Source organism: Carassius carassius, chromosome 26 (genome assembly GCF_963082965.1).
Source record: "Carassius carassius chromosome 26, fCarCar2.1, whole genome shotgun sequence".
In the NCBI taxonomy this organism is placed as follows: domain Eukaryota; kingdom Metazoa; phylum Chordata; class Actinopteri; order Cypriniformes; family Cyprinidae; genus Carassius; species Carassius carassius.
Genome location: NC_081780.1, coordinates 20,708,835 through 20,727,622, shown reverse-complemented (window position 1 = coordinate 20,727,622; position 18,788 = coordinate 20,708,835). Strand labels below are relative to the sequence as shown.

General features: G+C 36.2%; 1 protein-coding gene across 1 annotated transcript; it reads right to left on the bottom strand.

The window, feature by feature from the left end:
- Positions 1-2,704: 2,704 nt before the first annotated feature.
- On the bottom strand, positions 2,705-18,443 carry LOC132105954 (uncharacterized protein KIAA0930 homolog). The gene is made up of 10 exons (XM_059511523.1): positions 18,170-18,443; positions 9,804-9,952; positions 8,288-8,392; positions 8,050-8,127; positions 6,227-6,328; positions 5,168-5,308; positions 4,906-5,094; positions 4,585-4,744; positions 2,980-3,135; positions 2,705-2,890 (listed from the first exon to the last, which is right to left on the bottom strand). The coding sequence occupies exons 1-10, from the start codon at positions 18,309-18,311 to the stop codon at positions 2,850-2,852; spliced, it is 1,263 nt and encodes a 420-aa protein (XP_059367506.1). The 5' UTR covers positions 18,312-18,443; the 3' UTR covers positions 2,705-2,849.
- Positions 18,444-18,788: the final 345 nt, after the last annotated feature.

Below are 18,788 nucleotides of genomic sequence, written 5' to 3'. Positions count from 1 at the left end.
CACACGCATGATGTAAATCACGTCTGAGTTTTTTTTTTTGTTTTTTGTACAAATGGTTATCCTACTTACTGAATGAATCTTAAAGATTAAAAATATTATCATTGACAGTCTGTTGTATTTGGTACCTTTTTTTGTTTTGGTAACATCGTAGTTATGAAAAATGGATCTACAAACCAACATTTAGTTACAAATGTACTACTTGTACTATAAAAAAATATATATATATATTTTGCATTACACATAAGTGAGTCTGGTTTGGAACAACTTGAGGGTTATCAAACATTTTATTTTTGGGTGAGCTATCCCTCTGCATCCCTTTTACTCATTCTGGCATGGATATCAACATGTCATTTAGACAAATATCAGTAATAAGGTTGCAAACCTCATTAAATAAGTAGGACAATTAATATAACAGCTTATTTAGTATTTGGTCGAACGGACCGTTGGTTTTATGTATTTAACGGATGAACAATACAGTATATATTCTAAAGGTTAAGCACCTACTTTCACTGAGAGAACTGTCCATGTACTAAAACATCTGATTTGTGTTGTTTGATCAGTCATCAAGAAGATTCTGTTGGAAGTGCTGCCCCTTGTGTTTTTACTGTTAGAACTGGAAGCACTGACTAACCCACTCCATATCACAAGCTTAAATAATAGAATTAAAATCAAATGTATGAAATGGAAAGATGAATAGAAACAAATCAATGTTTTCAAGTAGTTGCACGCTAGTTTAGAACCAGCAATCTTTAACATTTCCTATAAGTTAAGGATATATATATATATATATATATATATATATATTTTTTTTTTTTTTTTTTAATTACTGATTTTTTTTAATCAATTTAAAATCTTAAGGTTTAAATGTAGGAAATCGCACTACAGTCAACATCAATAAATTGTTTGATGTTGAATTTGATGTGGTCCTCCATAGTTTGCTTATTGAGTTCTGTTTGTGCACAGTGTGCAATATTCAGCTATGTGAATGATTTCACATTTTAAGCTGTCGATTTGTGAATTCTCAGTGAAAAGCAAATTATATTGTGTTGTCATTACTGACTGCATGCAGAAAACATACAGCATGATGTGCTGGTCGATTTGCTCTGTGCAGTTCTTATTTGAGACTCTAACCAACTGGAGAATCCAACTGATCAAACACAGGAGTCATCAGACTGAATCAACGACAAATTGAAAACAAAAAATTAAAACAAAATGTCAAATCATGGACCGAATGCAAATTTGTGTTATTAGTGAAACTTTAACTGTGGCGAACATGGACATGGTTGTTAAAACCATTGGACCTCTGTAATGTGGAGGCCAAATCAATTATTTTTTACACCAAATTGTATAAATTAAGAATAATTATACTTAAGTATAAATTACACTGAACTTTACACAGTTATTGAATTGAACAGAACCAACACTATATTGACTTGCACTAAATAATAACACTATAATATAGTTTTAGAGCAGCAGGAATTGTATTTGTCTCATATTTTAAGAAGTTTACATGAAGTGTTTAATGTGAAACAGTCTGTAACTCTATATAAAAAAAAGATGATCCTACGAGTTTTGCAATCTCCAAGAATTTGTGCGATATCCCACAACAGACATTTAGTAACTGGGCAATAAAATTTAACCAGGAACTTTTTTTTTATTTTTTTATAATGTGTATTTTCATAAAGATGTACAGAAAAGGTGTATATATATATAACAACATAAATGCGACACCATGCACATTTACTGTTAAGTTACCACTTGATAGAAAAGTGCGCGTAAAGCGTTTAACAAACTGGGACTTCCTTAAAAACAGCCTTCCACTGAAGCATTGCGCCTAAAGCAAAGAATGAAATAAACCTGAAGACGAGAGTCTTAAAATAGTTTGAACAACATCTTCAAATGCTGCTGGCATATCTGCCTATCAAATATCAAATAGATATTAAAGCTGTTGGATCACTTATAACATTCAGACACATACGTACAAAACTAAATAATACTGACACTTTGGGTTGGCGATACATATTCAACTCCAAAAGCCCTTTAGTGCAAGAGTTCTCAAAACTTAAACTCAGAGAAGACTAACTTGAAGAAAAACAGCAGAGAACAAATCAAAAAAACATCTGCTGGGTGGGATCATGTGATCTAGTGTCATGTTCAAGTGTTTTTGTGGACGGAGATGTTTCCAAGAACTGTGCTCAGGTGGTGTCGTCATCCATCTACTGGAAACGGCCTACGAAACATGAGTCTTCTCAGGAGATACGTCACATTCACTAGTATTTGGAGATCGGAAATCCCCTCGAAAATATCCAGTAACAGACAGTACAATAGGATATTTGTGATTCTCTCAGCAATGGGCTATCAAAAGGACGACGTTTGATGTAGATTGGCTGGTTAGTGAAGTATTAAGGCCTAGAGCTGCGAGGAAACGTCCTTTGGAAAATATACTACACACAAAATCATTAATATCGTGAAACCTATGAGTGTCTCTTGAAGGAGGGTTGAAAGGAGGCGGCTGTGGTCGGTACAGTTCACTGAGTATCTAAGCAGCTGTGTATTTACAAAAACGACATTCGTTTATTGGGTTTCATCTCCTAATAAACATTTCTCACAGTCTAGTGCCACTTCAGTTCCAGGCCTTAAGCCATTCTGGAGGGCGTCTCTCTGAAGAACATGTGAAAGAGGCACTAATTGATGGAGTTTGTTCCTTAGGTTTCTCTTTGCCTCGTCTTGTTCACTGTTGCGTATTGTTCATAGATTTTAGTTATCTGTCCGTACGGCACACGGCGGTTCCTCTGGAGCCTGATGTGAGGAGGCACTTGGTAACATGGATTTTGAAGGATCAGTTAATGTTACGTCATCAAAATGGGCTTTTGTCTCACCTCCAGAATATCTAAAAAGAAAACAATGGAGCCACTATAATTCATGGCTAATAGATGCAAAAAAAAAAGCATGTTTGTATGGAGTGCAGGTGTGCTGTACCTGTGGTGATGCGATGCAAAGGAAGAGTCACGTAGGTGAGATGGGAATATAACAGAAAATACTCCTCTTTTCTGTTCAGCTTGAGCCAAGAACCGACCAGTGAGTGGCCCGTTCCTGACAGAGAGCGGGAGCGCAAGTTTGTGGCGTTGCACAAGTCTGAGGAAAGATGAAAGCACCTTTAATTTAACTTAAAAATTTCTAATATGTTTCTAAATTTCTAAAACTATGTCTGTCGCAAGGAAGGAATGCTCCCCCCCCCCAAAACTGTATGTATATTTGTTTTTATTTATTCCTGTTTAAAACTAGGGCTGGCAATGAACTAGACACAACTAATCTCAAGATTACTGTCAGAATAAAAACAAATATATAAAGCAGACTAACAATAAATCACTAATATAATATAAAATTTGAAGGAAGCACTGTATAATCTTTTTTCCTGAAATATATATATATATATATATATAGTAAAAAAAACAATGGACCCCCACACTTAACATGCAGGGAAAAAAGTTAATTGTGCACATGATTTACTAATTTGTTTCCTTAGTTAAATCTTGCACACAATTATTATATAGAGTACACTATTTACTTAAAATGAGGGAACAAATTAGTAATAATTTGTTCCCTCATTTTAAGTAAATTGAGCGCACAATATAATAATTCGCTCCCTTGGTTTAAGTAAACCATGCGTACAATATAATAATTCGGTCCCCCGTATTAAATAAATTGTGCACACAATATAATAATTTGGTCCCTTGTTTAAAGTAAACCGTGAGCAAAATATAATACCTCAGCCCCTGTTTTTAAAAAAAAATCATGCACAAAATATCATAATTCAGTCCCTCTTTTTAAGTAAATCATGCACACAATATAATAATTTGGTTTCTTGTTTTAAGTAAATACACATTATTTACTTAAAACAAGAAACCAAATTATTATATTGTGTGCATGATTTACTTAAAAAGAGGGACCACAATATAATATAATAATTCCGTTCCTTGTTTTAAGTAAATAGTGTGCACAATATAATAATTTGATCCCTCGTTTTAAGTAAACCGTACGCACAATATAATAATTCGGTCCCTCATTTTAAGTAAATCATGTGCATGATATAATAATTTGTTCCCTTGTTTGAATCAAATTGTGCCCCTTAAAACAATAATTCTTTCCACTTCCTATCCACATTCTCATAAACCTGGTGCGGGTATGTTATATGTTTTGTTATGATACTGTTACTGAAAGAGACACTTTCATTTTAATTTTAATTTTAGTTATCATTTTAAAATATATAGGCATCAATATTAGAGAGAATATGGACAAGAAGTACAACAAATTACTAGTGCATATGCATAATTTTATTTAAAACGAAGTAATTAATTATTATATTGAGCGCACAATTTACTTATAAAAAGGGCACAAATTATTATTTCATGTGTACGATTTAGTAAATCGTATGCACAATTTACTTTTTTTTTTGCATGTCATGTGGGGGCTCCGTATTTTGTAAACATACATTTTAGACATGCAGCATTTAATTTTATACATATTTACATAGCAAAACTGTTCAATATTGTTAAAAGAGTACTGCCCAGTATGTCTGTGTACCTTCATCATCCTCTTCTCTGTAAAACTCCTCACTGTCATTTGCTGAGTGTGATTTCTTCATCTCAGCAATTCGGTTTCTGGGCACTTTCCGGCGGAGTGACGGTGAGAAGAAAGAGGGCCTGTTTTTTTCTGGGGTTGGGGGAGTGCTAAATGACGTCACCTATGAGGAAAACAAGGCTTTCAGTTACTTTGAAAATTATGTAACTACATATGATGCAATTAATTTAGTTTTTAATGTAGAGAACAAATGCAAAAGTTCAATATCTGTGCATCACTTGAAAATGTCTAATGAATTGTGAGGAAAAAATGGGTTTAACTAACCCTCTCATGAAGAGGGGAGTCTTGGTCCTCTTCAGTGCCGCAGGGTGAGGTGTCTCCAGTGGGCACTCGACTCACAGCCATCTCAGCATGACCTTTCCCCTGAGGACCCTTCATCCGCACAAACTCCATGTTGTTGTACTTGTAGAAGCCGAATGACATCCGCTGGGCCATCTTAGCTGCCACACTTACCTACAAGAATGTACAGTACCAATGAGATACAGACCAAAAGCAAATGTTTGGACAAAAGTCAAAGGAAACATACCCGGTTATCATAGACCTTCTTTAGGGCCTCGTAGCGGATGGAGCCCTGGAAGATGACGCCCTGAAATGTGTTGCTTTTGTCACTGGCCACCAGCTCCACGCATACCATCTCACCTTCTCCAACAGTCATATCACTGAATACCTGCCCAACACAAACAACAATCAAAGCCAATGATGGCAATAACACCACTAGTTAAGTAAAGAGATAGTTCACCCAAAAATGAAAATTCTGTCATTACGTTCATACATTGTTTTCATTCAAATCAAAGCCTAAATAAGCACAGAAAACGTATCCTTGTGATGTTGATGACAGAACAGCAGTGGATAGGATATTTATATTCGTTATTATGGTATTCTTTGCAAACAAAAAGTATTCTTGTAGCTACATAAAATTATGGTTGAACCCCTGATGTCACATGGATTATTTTACCGAATGTCCTTGCTATGTTTCTGGATGTTGATCGTGTTAATTACGTTCTTGTCTGCGGAAGGGTCAGAATGCATCAAAAACATCTTAATTTGCATTCCGAAGATGACCGAAGGTCTTATGGGTTTGGAACGACATGAGGGTGAGTAATAAATGACAGAATTTCCCTTTAATGTGTTTATGTAGTACAGCTCTCCAGTGGTAAAGTATGGAAACCGAAATTTTACGACACATACATCCCGATTCACGTACTTATGTCGTATTCTAATGCCGTTTTGTAATAAAAAGTAAAAAGAAAAAAGCACCTTAAATACATGTATGATGCACTTAACTGAAAAAAAAAGCAAAGTGTGGAACTTTGGACACTTTGGAACTTTTGGACATCATCTTCTAAAACAAACATGCAATTCACTGCTTGAACATTTATGATTTAAAAACTAGGTAGCAACACCACCAGGAAAACCATGCAAATCTGTTCATACATACCTCAGAACGTACAGTTTATTTTCTTATGTTTAATGACACACTTGGGTCTTCTTTGATTAACCTGATTTGGCAGTACACCGCTCTAGAAATGACCGGCAGTTTCGATCTAGCACCATAATGTGATTTAAGAGCCTAAAAAAAGGTTACCTCCTCAAAGCTGTCAATCATGAAGAAGATGTTGGGGTAGCTCATTTTTGACTCCTCCCCTTTGCTGTCCATTGGGTGTTTGCTTGGAGAGGCAAACACTTGCTGTAAATAAAGAGAGCCACTGTTTCAGTTGCAAATTCACTGAAATAACATTAAATCTTTTAGCTATGATATATCTGTGTTATCAACCTTACAAGGATGCAAACGTCCTAGTCTCTTTTGTCAGTTTGTTTAGTTCGGGTGTAAGAATGTATGCTTTTTCAAAAATGTTTATCAGACATTTTGGAGATGTTTGTGTGCTATCTGGTTGTGTCAGTAGGAACCATGAGTTTGTGTTGCAATTGTAGTGTAGCTTGAAACTTCATAATCGTATGGTTTTTCTAATAACAGCTGACTGGATGGTTTAACTATTAACCCTGTTATGAGTATTCAGTGTAGTAAAGAACTGATGCTTCATGCTTTAATCTTAAGTATTAAACTACAATGTGCAGTTTCATAACCTCACAACCTTTTTTTAAACAAAGGCATTAGATTAAGGGGGTCATCAGATGTAAAATTCTATTTTACATGTTGTTTGAACTGAAATGTGTGTTGACAGTGTGTGTACACAAACACTCTATAATGATAAAAATCCACCCAGTGTTTTTTATTTTTTATTTAATCCAGATAAATGATATCCCCTTTTTCAAATCGAGCCATTCTCAGATTCTTGGCAGTGTGACATCACACGGACCCAGGACCCACCCACGAATGTTGATTGACACGGCTGTCTTATCTTAGACCCGCCCAGAGGGATCTGTCATCAGTCCGCCATTGTTTTGATGCTGGACAAGACTGGCTCCTAAGTGATAGCTATTGTCATTTACTCCAGAGATCTGGGCCGCTGAAGACACAGTGTATATTAGGTTTGTTTTTTTGTAGGGAATGCGCCCCAATCTACATAAATCTACCTATGTTCGCGCGAATCATACGCAATTTAGCTTTACCTCCAGAAAAAGTGATGTTTTTTAATGATCGCGTTTCCGAATAATGTGCTAGTTAGCAGGTTTCACGATGAATGTGGCTAAAGATTACGGGCTCTCGGAGAACTGAGGGAGAGACCCCGCCCCTCACCAACAGAGCACATTAGCATTTAAAGGGAAATGCACTGAAATGGCTTGATGTGAAAAGAGGTGTTTTTGACAGGGTAAAAAGGGTGTTGTTTTACACTACCACTGAGAAATTTTAACCAAAGTATGTTCGAATTTTCATTAAGACCCTTAAAAATCATATAAACTTGTGGAAAATAGGCATCCGAGGACCCTTTAATAAAGTATGACTAAAACGGTCAACTCTCTCAGTTTTTTTTTAAACAACTGAGTACTAAAAAGCACCTTAAATGATCTAGTAATAAACACCTTTTGGTGTCAGTCTTCAGCTAAGGCTAATAATGGATAACTGCAAGACTCTGAACCCTGTTGCTATGATTTTGTGCAGTAAATGCCTGTGTGTTCCTGTAGCTCAATTAGTAGAGCATTGCGATTCCCCAGGAACACATGATAGGTAAAAAGTGATAGCCTGAATGCACTGTAAGTCGCTTTGGAAAAAAGCGTCTGCTAAATGCATAAATTTAATTTAAATTTATTTATTGATTTAAATGCCTCATTATTGACAAATATATACAATTCCTTTTATAATATTCGCCTTATAGTATCATAACCCTGAGTTTAGGCTAAGACGGCTAACTAAATTGTACTGTTACCTTGCGACTTCCTACTGTGTTACGTTGCATTTGAACTGCGTAGTTATATCCCAACACACAAACGGCATAAATGTTGTCTCACCTGGGATTTCTTTTTGTGGATGTGGATGTCTCCTGCATCTGAGCGTGTGCAAACTGCACATGTGACCACATAGTCCAGCTGTGGGACAAAAATACTATAAACAAAACTACACCAAAAAGACATTATGAAAACATTTATGTCGAAGAGAAATAGTCTTTGGTTTACTGTTGATATTTTTGCGCAAATTAATTGTGTTTACGTTGCGGCTCATAGCGTCTGATCACTGAGGTTTGCTTACATTCTGCAGGATGAGATTGAGATAGACGCTCTCCTCCCAGTCGATGTCAGGATCACCGAGTCCAGGCAGCTTTTTAGAGTCTCTTCTGTAAACCTCAACCTCCACCTGAAACCAACACAATCCCAATTCAGATGCTTCACACTTTTGCTTTGATAGGACAGGAATTTTTAGTGGGACATCTGCATTGGTTTAGTTAGTGTCATATGGGACATGTTAAAACAGCCAGATGAAATTGAATATTTCTCACACACTTTTTCTAACCTTTTTTGGTGAGCTCAAATTTTCATAACATGACATTATTAACGTAGGCAAAGATGAACCATCTTATATTTATTTGTTTAACTATTTATTTTAAAATCATTATGTTGTTATATTATTATTTTTTCAGAATTGCTGTTTATTTGCATTGAATAAGTACATATACATGACATCGATCATTCTTCAATCATTCTATATCTGTAACTGTATGATGTAACCTCCTGAGGTGGAAAAAATCGAAATAAAGTGAGGGAACAAAATTTACATCTTGGAAAGTCTGTTTAGCTTTAGCAGGTACATTAAAAAATGTACTCCTGTAGTCTACACTGAAGACATAGAGCGCCCTCTCGCGGCTGTAGACGGTAATGTTTTCTATTGGTTCCTGGTTCTAAATAAATGCGACTTATAGTCCAGTGCGACTTATATATGTTTTTTTCCTCATCTTGACGTATTTTTGGACTTATACTCAGGTGCGACTTATAGTCTGAAAAATACGGTAATAGATTTCTAATGTATTTAAGTATTTAACTATATTTATTATGAAACGTAGTGAAAGTACGTAAAGAATGTAAAAAGTACAATATTATGCTTTGGAATGTTGTGAAGCAAAGTTTTCTAAAGAAAAACGTACTAATAAAGTACAGAAACTTGAAAAGTACTTTTACAGCAGAGTAAAAATACTTCACTACTGTCCACCTCTGCTGGCTGATACAGATTTTTTCTTTCTAAGAATTCAATTTGACATTATATACAAACAAACAATGTTGTTGTTGTTTTTTTTTCGATGAAAAAAAAACCTTTGAGAATTTTCTCACATAATCAATTCTCAAAATAAAATCTGAGAAATTAGTTACTAATATATATATATATATATATAAATTGTGATTTCCCACTATGTTTATAAATGAGCAATATTTTTCCCTAACTAAACACTAAAGCTTTAACACTAAAATGCAATGATAATTTTAAATATGAAACCAAACCACCAGTAGCTGGTGTCAAATTGTTTCAATAAGTGATTCATTTATTCGTTCATTCAACCGATTCATTCAAACGGCTGATTAATTCAGAAACGAGGCTTTTTGTATGTTTTACTGAATCATCGACTCATTCAATTCGTTAAATGTATTAGGGACCTATTGAAAATGCTACAGTTTATACATTGAAGTGCTCAAAAAAGCTAGGACATGCATGAAGCTCTCTTTCTCAGTTTTCATCTCTACACCATATTCAATGAGAACTAATAGGTTCATCTCACCTTCTTCCCTTCTGTGTTGTCTGCACTGACGTAAGAGAGCTTCCGGCGCACATAGAAAAGCATATCATCCTGACGTGGTGCCGATTTCTCCATGAAGTATGTGGAGAACATCCATGTCCAGAACACTATGCGGTCATCCTTGAAGCACCCTTAAAAAAAAAACAAACAATACAATTAATTTTGTACAAGAGTTTTAATCAAAAGGCTCCTGCGCAAAATTTCAGCCACATCTGCTGCCTTTTCTTTGTTAGGAAAAAAAAAAAACCTGACTGCAAACTTTTTTTTTTTTTTTTTGGTCAGATTTCACCTTAGGAATTAAAAACTGTGACCACTGTTGTCAGATGTTATTGGTGATTTTCAATGTTATTGCAAGTTCAACAAACATATAACAGTAAAAAATTAAATGAAAATGTATCCTATTTACTTGTTTAATACACATTCTTGAGCTTAACTCTAAAACATATATTACTGCATATTCTAAAATTTTCAAAATCTTTCATAAAAACAAATATAAATTGCGTCACCTCTTTTCAAATTCTTTCAATACTTTTTTTCCACTGTATGCAAAATATTAAACAAATGAAAATTGTCATTCAGTTATGAAATGGATACAAAAATAAATTAATATATGATCACAAGGATCTGAAAACATTCAAAAGACGAACAATATAAAAACATTTAATTCCGTGTCTCTGTGTCATCATTAGCTGCAATTGCAATGTGTGATAGGTGACATATTTATTGATGCAAATGAGCCATTTAGATTTGTTCTATGTCAATCCATCGAGACTCAGAGCTGTTTAGAAACCTGCAACACTTCCAGATCTGCACCAGCACCTTTGTCAGCTAAAAAGGTGCTACCGTAGTGCTTCAGTAACTCCTAACACAACATTTACTTCCAAGGTTATCAATCTACAAAAAAAAAAGAGAGAGAAAGAGAAATGTTCACAGGACTTGAGACTTCCACATCCCCATTTCGAAAGAGTAAGATTCTGCTGATTTCTGTTCAGTTCTGCCTGAGGATCCACTGACAACAAGCTTAAAGGGATAGATAACAAAAAAAATCATTATTTACTTACCCTCAGGTTGTTCCGCTATATGAATTTCTTTCTTGTGCTGAGCACAAAAGAAGATATTTTGAAGAATGTAGGTAACTAAACTGTTGTGGGTCCCTATTGCCGTCCATAGAAGTCGGGAAGAAGTTTCAGGAAATGAAAGAAATTCATAAAGATTTGGAACAACTTGAGTGAATGATAACAGTTTTCAGTTTTGGGTGAGCTATCCTTTTAAGCTTGTTGAGTGGTGGATCCTCAAACAGAATTGGACAAATATTTATAAATCCATGAGCCGAGATTACTTCATCTGTCATAAACAAGTGAACTGACCAGGACAAATCTGAAGACAAGATATCACGGTGAAGTCAAGTATCTCTGACCTTTAAACAGACGCTATAGCTCAACAACAACAGACAAACTTCAACATTATCTAAAAGAACTGCCTGCCAGCAAAACAACATTGCAACCTACTTTTCATTTTACTGAGTTACTGAAACTTTTAATTTCATCTAATAACAAATGACAACTTCTATGGAATTTAATCAGAGTAGATTCATTTGAATTGTAGATATTATACGTAATTTAAGGATTTTTTTTTTTTTTTTGTAAAGACCTTAAGGTCTGCAACATTTTAAAATAAGATTATTCAGTTAATTTAGTTAATGGAGTTGGTACTGTACTTTTACAACATTTCTTAATGTTAGTAAATGGTAATATCTACATTTTTGACATTTTCAGATTTTTAAGATTTGTGACCCTGGACCTGTATCTCTGGAGTGTATTTGTAGCAATAGCCAAAAATACATTGTATGGGTCAAAATTATTGATTTTCTTTTATGCCAAAAATCATTAGAATGTGAAGTACAGGTCATTTTCCATGAAGATATTTTGTAAATTTCCTACTGTAAATTTATCAAAACTTCAATTTTGATTAGTAATATGCATTGATAAGAATTCGTTTAGACAAATCTAAAGGTGATTTTCTCAATATTTCGATTTTTTTTGCACTCTCAGGTTCCAGATTTTCATACAATAGTTGTATCTCGGACACAATGAACAATAATATATCTTAGCATAACATTCTTCTAGAATAATAAGAGCTGCAAAAATTCATGATTAGTTCATAATATGCTTATTATACATAGGCCTGGTTTCACAGACAGGGTCTAGACTAAGCCAGGATTAGGCCATAGTTAAATTAGAACATTTAAGCAATTTTTATAAGCATACTTTAGAAAAAAAATAAAACACTACTAGTGTCCATCTTGTGACTAAAAGGCAATCAATATATTTTAAGATCAATCAGCGCAAGTTTATTTAAGTTGAAACAGCTCAGACTTACATTTTAGATGGGGACTAGGCTTAAGCCCTGTCTGTGAAAATGGGGGATAGTGCATTAAAATATTCAAAGTCACCTTTATTTATATAGCGCTTTAAACAAAATACATTGCGTCAAAGCAACTGAACAACATTCATTAGGAAAACAGTGTCAATAATGAAAAAATGATAGTTAAAGGCAGTTCATCATTGAATTCAGTTATGTCATCTCTGTTCAGTTAAATAGTGTCTGTGCATTTATTTGCAATCAAGTCAACGATAACCACAATCGCTGTAGATGAAGTGACCCCAACCAAGCAAGCCAGAGGCGACAGCGGCAAGGAATCGAAACTCCATCGTTGACAGAATGGAGAAAAAAACCTTGGGAGAAACCAGGCTCAGTTGGGGGGCCAGTTCTCCTCTGACCAGACGAAACCAGTAGTTCAATTCCAGGCTGCAGCAAAGTCAGATTGTGCAGAAGAATCATCTGTTTCCTGTGGTCTTGTCCTGGTGCTCCCCTGAGACAAGGTCTTTACAGGGGATCTGTATCTGGGGCTCTAGTTGTCCTGGTCTCCGCTGTCTTTCAGGGATGTAGAGGTCCTTTCTAGGTGCTGATCCAGCATCTGGTCTGGATACGTACTGGATCCGGGTGACTGCAGTGACCCTCTGATCTGGACACAGACTGGATCTGGTGGCCACGGTGACCTCGGAACAAGAGAGAAACAGACAAATATTAGCGTAGATGCCATTCTTCTAATGATGAAGCAAGTACATAGGGTGTTATGGGAAGTGTTTCCGGTTTACCTAATTAATGCAGCCTAAAAATCCTTTAACGGATTTGGATATTAAAAGCATATTAGTATGTTATGTGTAAGCCAGGTTAAAGAGATGGGTCTTTAATCTAGATTTAAACTGCAAGAGTGTGTCTGCCTCCCGAACAATGTTAGGTAGGTTATTCCAGAGTTTAGGCGCCAAATAGGAAAAGGATCTGCCGCCGGCAGTTGATTTTGATATTCTAGGTATTATCAAATTGCCTGAGTTTTGAGAACGTAGCGGACGTAGAGGATTATAATGTAAAATGAGCTCATTCAAATACTGAGGTGCTAAACCATTCAGGGCTTTATAAGTAATAAGCAATATTTTAAAATCTATGCGATGCTTGATAGGGAGCAAGTGCAGTGTTGACAGGACCGGGCTAATATGGTCATACTTCCTGGTTCTAGTAAGAACTCTTGCTGCTGCATTTTGGACTATCTGTAGTTTGTTTACTAAGCGTGCAGAACAACCACCCAATAAAGCATTACAATAATCTATCCTTGAGGTCATAAATGCATGGATTAACATTTCTGCATTTGACATTGAGAGCATAGGCCGTAATTTAGATATATTTTTGAGATGGAAAAATGCAGTTTTACAAATGCTAGAAATGTGGCTTTCTAAGGAAAGATTGCGATCAAATAGAACACCTAGGTTCCTAACTGATGACGAAGAATTGACAGAGCAACCATCAACTCTTAAACAGTGTTCAAGGTTATTACAAGCTGAGTTTTTAGGTCCTATAATTAACACCTCTGTTTTTTCAGAATTTAGCAGTAAGAAATTACTCGTCATCCAGTTTTTTATATCGACTATGCATTCCATTAGTTTTTCAAATTGGTGTGTTTGACCGAGAGGCTTAATAACAGCCAGTTTGAAGGTTTTGGGGACATATCCTAATGACAATGAGGAATTAATAATAGTCTGAAGAGGATCTATGACTTCTGGAAGCACCTCTTTTAGGAGCTTAGATGGTATAGGGTCTAACATACATGTTGTTGGTTTAGATGATTTAACAAGTTTATACAATTCTTCCTCTCCTATAGTAGAGAATGAGTGGAACTGTTCCTCAGGGGGTCTATAGTGCACTGTCTGATGTGATACTGTAGCTGACGGCTGAATGGTTGCAATTTTATCTCTAATAGTATCGATTTTAGAAGTAAAGTAGTTCATAAAGTCATTACTGCTGTGATGTTGGGAAATTTCAACACTTGAGGCTTTATTTTTCGTTAATTTAGCCACTGTATTGAATAAATACCTGGGGTTATGTTGGTTTTCTTCTAAAAGAGAAGAAAAGTAATCGGATCTAGCAGTTTTTAATGCTTTTCTGTAGGATATGTTACTTTCCCGCCAAGCAATACGAAATACCTCTAGTTTTGTTTTCCTCCAGCTGCGCTCCATTTTTCGGGCTGCTCTCTTTAGGGTGCGAGTATGCTCATTATACCATGGTGTCAAACTGTTTTCCTTAACCTTCCTTAAGCGTAAAGGAGCAACTTTATTTAAAGTGCTAGAAAAGAGAGAGTCCATAGTTTCTGTTACATCATCAAGTTGTTCTGAGGTTTTGGATATGCTCAGGAATTTGGATACATCAGGATGATAACTTAAAAAGCAGTCTTTTGTGGTAGAAGTGATGGTTCTTCCATATTGTAACAAGAAGTAGAATTTACAATTTTGGCTATATGAAGTTTGCACAGAACTAAATAATGATCTGAGATATCATCACTTGGCTGAATAATTTTAACACCATCAACATCAATTCCATGTGACAGTATTAAATCTAGAGTATGATTTCGACAATGAGTAGGTCCTGAAACGTGTTGTCTAACACCAATAGAGTTCAGAATGTCTATAAATGCTGATCCCCAATGCATCTTTTTCATTATCAACATGGATATTAAAATCACCAACTATTAAGACTTTATCTGCAGCCAGAACTAACTCGGATGTAAAATCACCAAACTCTTTAATAAAGTCTGTATGGTGCCCTGGTGGCCTGTATACAGTAGCCAGTACAAACATAACAGGGGATTTATCATCAACATTTGTTTCTCTGGATGATGTTATACTAAGCACCATTACTTCAAACGAGTTATACTTGAAGCCTGCCCTCTGAGAAATCCTAAAAACGTTGTTATAAAATGAAGCAACACCTCCACCTCCAGGTTTCTGTCAAACAGAGTACATCTATATTATGATCAGTGATCATATTATTTACAAAAAGTGTTTTCGTAGAAAGGGATCTGATATTCAATAAGCCAAGCTTTATCATTTGTTTATCCATATTGCTTCTGTTTTTTATTTGTTGAACTTCAATTAAATTGTTAATCTTAACTTGGTTTGGACATTTTTTGTATTTTCTAGTTCGGGGAACAGACACAGTCTCTATAGTGTGATATCTAGGTGAAAGAGTCTCTATGTGCTGATAATTAACTGACCTCTGTGACGTGAGGCAGCTAGCAGACGGTCGGTTTAGCCAGTCTGTCTGCTTCCTGACCTGGGCCCAAGTTAGTCAAGTATAAACACGAAGACTATTTGCCATACAGCGATAGGTTCGAATGAAAACGCTAATGATAAGCTAACGAGTGCTAACGCTTTGCAGGTGTACTGCACTCACGGATATAAAATAAAAGTGAACTATCAAAGTTAATTTGATAAGATTTATCGATAATATCAGAAATATGGTGTGAATTAAGTTATATTTTACCACTTTTGGTAAAATACTAATGTTAATGGAACCAACCTTGTACTTAAAGGGCTGGTTCACCCAAAAATGAAAATTATGTAATTAATAACTCACCCTTATGTCGTTCCAAACCAGTAAGACCTCCGTTTATCTTCGGAACACAGTTTAAGATATTTTAGATTTAGTCCGAGAGCTCTTAGTCCCTCCGTTGAAACTGTGTGTACGGTATACTGTCCATGTCCAGAAAGGTAAGAAAAACATCTTCAAAGTAGTCCATGTGACATCAGAGGGTCAGTTAGAATATTTTGAAACATCTAAAATACATTTTGGTCTAAAAATAGCAAAAACTACGACTTTATTCAGCATTGTCTTCTCTTCCGTGTCTGTTGTGAGAGAGAGTTCAAAACAAAGCAGTTTGTCATATCCGGTTCGCGAACGAATCATTCGATGTAACCGGATGTTTTTGAACCAGTTCACCAAATCGTTTTAAACGGTTCGCCTCTCCAATACGCATTAATCCACAAATGACTTAAACTGTTAACTTTTTTAATGTGCCTGACACTCCCTCTGAGTTAAAACAAACCAATATCCCGGAGTAATTCATTTACTCAAACAGTACACTGACTGAACTGCTGTGAAGAGAGAACTGAAGATGAACACCGAGCTGAGCCAGAGAATGACTCGTTCTCTAGTCAAAAACCGTTTCTGTCAGACGCGTCCGATTCGAGAACCGAGGAGCTGATGATACTGCGCATGCGTGATTCAGCGTGAAACAGACCGACACACAGAGCGTCTGAACCGAACTGATTCTGAGCTAATGTTATTAGCGCAGGTAAACCGATGGCTTGAATGAAGGGCAATCATCGCCAATGACGCCATTACGTTGAGCGCAAAAGAACCGGTGAACCGTTTTCTTCAACCAGTTTATTGAATCGAACTGTCCGAAAGAACTACTGGTGATCCGAAAACCGATAGAACCGGTTATTTAATCGTGAACGAGTCATTATTTGGATCTGGTTTCATCTTCAGTTCTCTCTTCACAGCAGTTCAGTCAGTGTACTGTTTGAGTGCATGCATTACTCTGGGATATTGGTTTGTTTGTCAGCCACATTAAAAAAGTTAACAGCTTAAGTCATTTGTGGATTAATGCGTATTGGATACGCAAACCGCTTAAAACAATTCAGTTTGATTTGGTGAACGGGTTCAAAAAGATCTGGTTACATCGAATGATTCGTTCAGGAACCGGATATGACAAACTGCTTTGTTTTGAACTGTCTTACAACAGACACGGAAAAGAAAAAAATGCTGAATAAATTCAAAGTTTTTGCTATTTTTAAATGGAGGTCTTACTGGTTTGGAACGACATGAGGGTGAGTTATTAATGACATAATTTTCATTTTTGGGTGAACTAACGCTTAAAGTTTTACCAAAAAAGACGTGCCATCAAATACAGTAAGAGATACTAGACGTGCCAGTTGTAACCAGAGGAAGATGTTCACAAAAGCAGAAGTGAAGAACTGTGCAAAACACCAAACATTAACAGTGTGTCGCACAGAGAATTAAATATTTAAAAGGGACAAATCATCAAAGAAAGATGACAGAGAGAAAGAGAGAGAGGGAGGGAAGCACAAGGACCCATCATAATCAAAGATGTTGTGAAAAAAAAAATAAGCTAAAATTACTTTCCTTTGTGCAGTGTGGCTCATTTGAGTGAGGAAAACAGAAATATCTAGAATATAGTTTAGAATGAATAAGAGCGAGTCACTGAAACATGTTTGTTGTGAGATTAGATATTAGATGATGAATTTGTATGTGACTTAAGTTACTCAGTCATCACAAGAACTCTGACCCTGATAACAAGACAATAATAATATGAGAGCAGCTATGGGATCTCTCCTTAGGGAGTTTTCAGGATTTCGGTAAAGAAAAGCTAGTCTTAGTGGGGACGAACAGGTGCACTTTTACAATATGAACCAACAGCGTCAGTAGAACCTCAGCTTAACCTTAAATTACCCTGTAGAAACCACCTAACATGACCAGAAAATCATCAAAGCCCTTGCCAATAGGATGGAAAATCCCCAAGCCAAAGGGAACGTCAATAAAATCAATCAGCCAAAATGTAGTTCAACGAGGAATTTTATGAATTTTAAGAAATTTTATGCCATTTTCAACAGGTGTTAGCTTAGAAAGAGTTGTACTGTGATTTAATCAACTATACCATAGGTTAAAGTAAAACATGTATATCTTGACATGTTATCTGATTACACTGACTGACAGATATAGATAGATACTAACGCTGAAAGGAGAAGATATTATGACATCACCGGCGTGAGCGAGCGGCGGCACGCCTCGTGAATTATGATGTCATAAAGGAGCATCAGCTGAAACAATAGCAGATGACCGCGGCCTGTTTTCGCCTTTAATCGTCCTGATAACAATTAAGTTCTGCGGACGTGAATTGAGGACAGGAGCCGTGACAGGCTGAATGTACTGACCCAGTCCGCCGAGGTCCTGTCTGACGCTCAGGCGGTTCCGCTCGTCCGCGATGGCCTTCAGCATGTGCTGCACGGACTGGTCCGGTTCGGCGGGATCGTCGCTCTGACCCGATAGAGCTGCCATAATGCGCGCGGATGCCATGACAAGATCTCACCGCTCATCTCACAGACCGCCGTACATGACACAAGCCGAGCACAACAACACAAGCGCTCTGCACTTCCGTCAGCGGCGACGCATCGCGTCAGAAACATACTATTGGGAACACCCTCGGCCTGTGATGTCACGCCGTAGGCGTCACTTAAAGGGGGCACGACACTTCTAATATTGTCTCTCACCTCAGGTGTTTTATATGGAACAGACAGAAAATTCCTTATTACACACACACACACATACACACTCAAACTTTTATTTCGGATGTGATTAATCGCGATTAATTGTTTGACAAACAAATAATTATTAGCTTTTCATTAAACTCATAAACCCCCTGCAGTTCCTTCAGAAACCCAATAATCAAAAGTAGTCTGATTAGGTTACATTACCTAAAAGGTGTAATGTACTGTATTACGTTAATAACTAGGTTTTGTCATGTAATTTGGAATCAGTAAGGGATTAGAATTT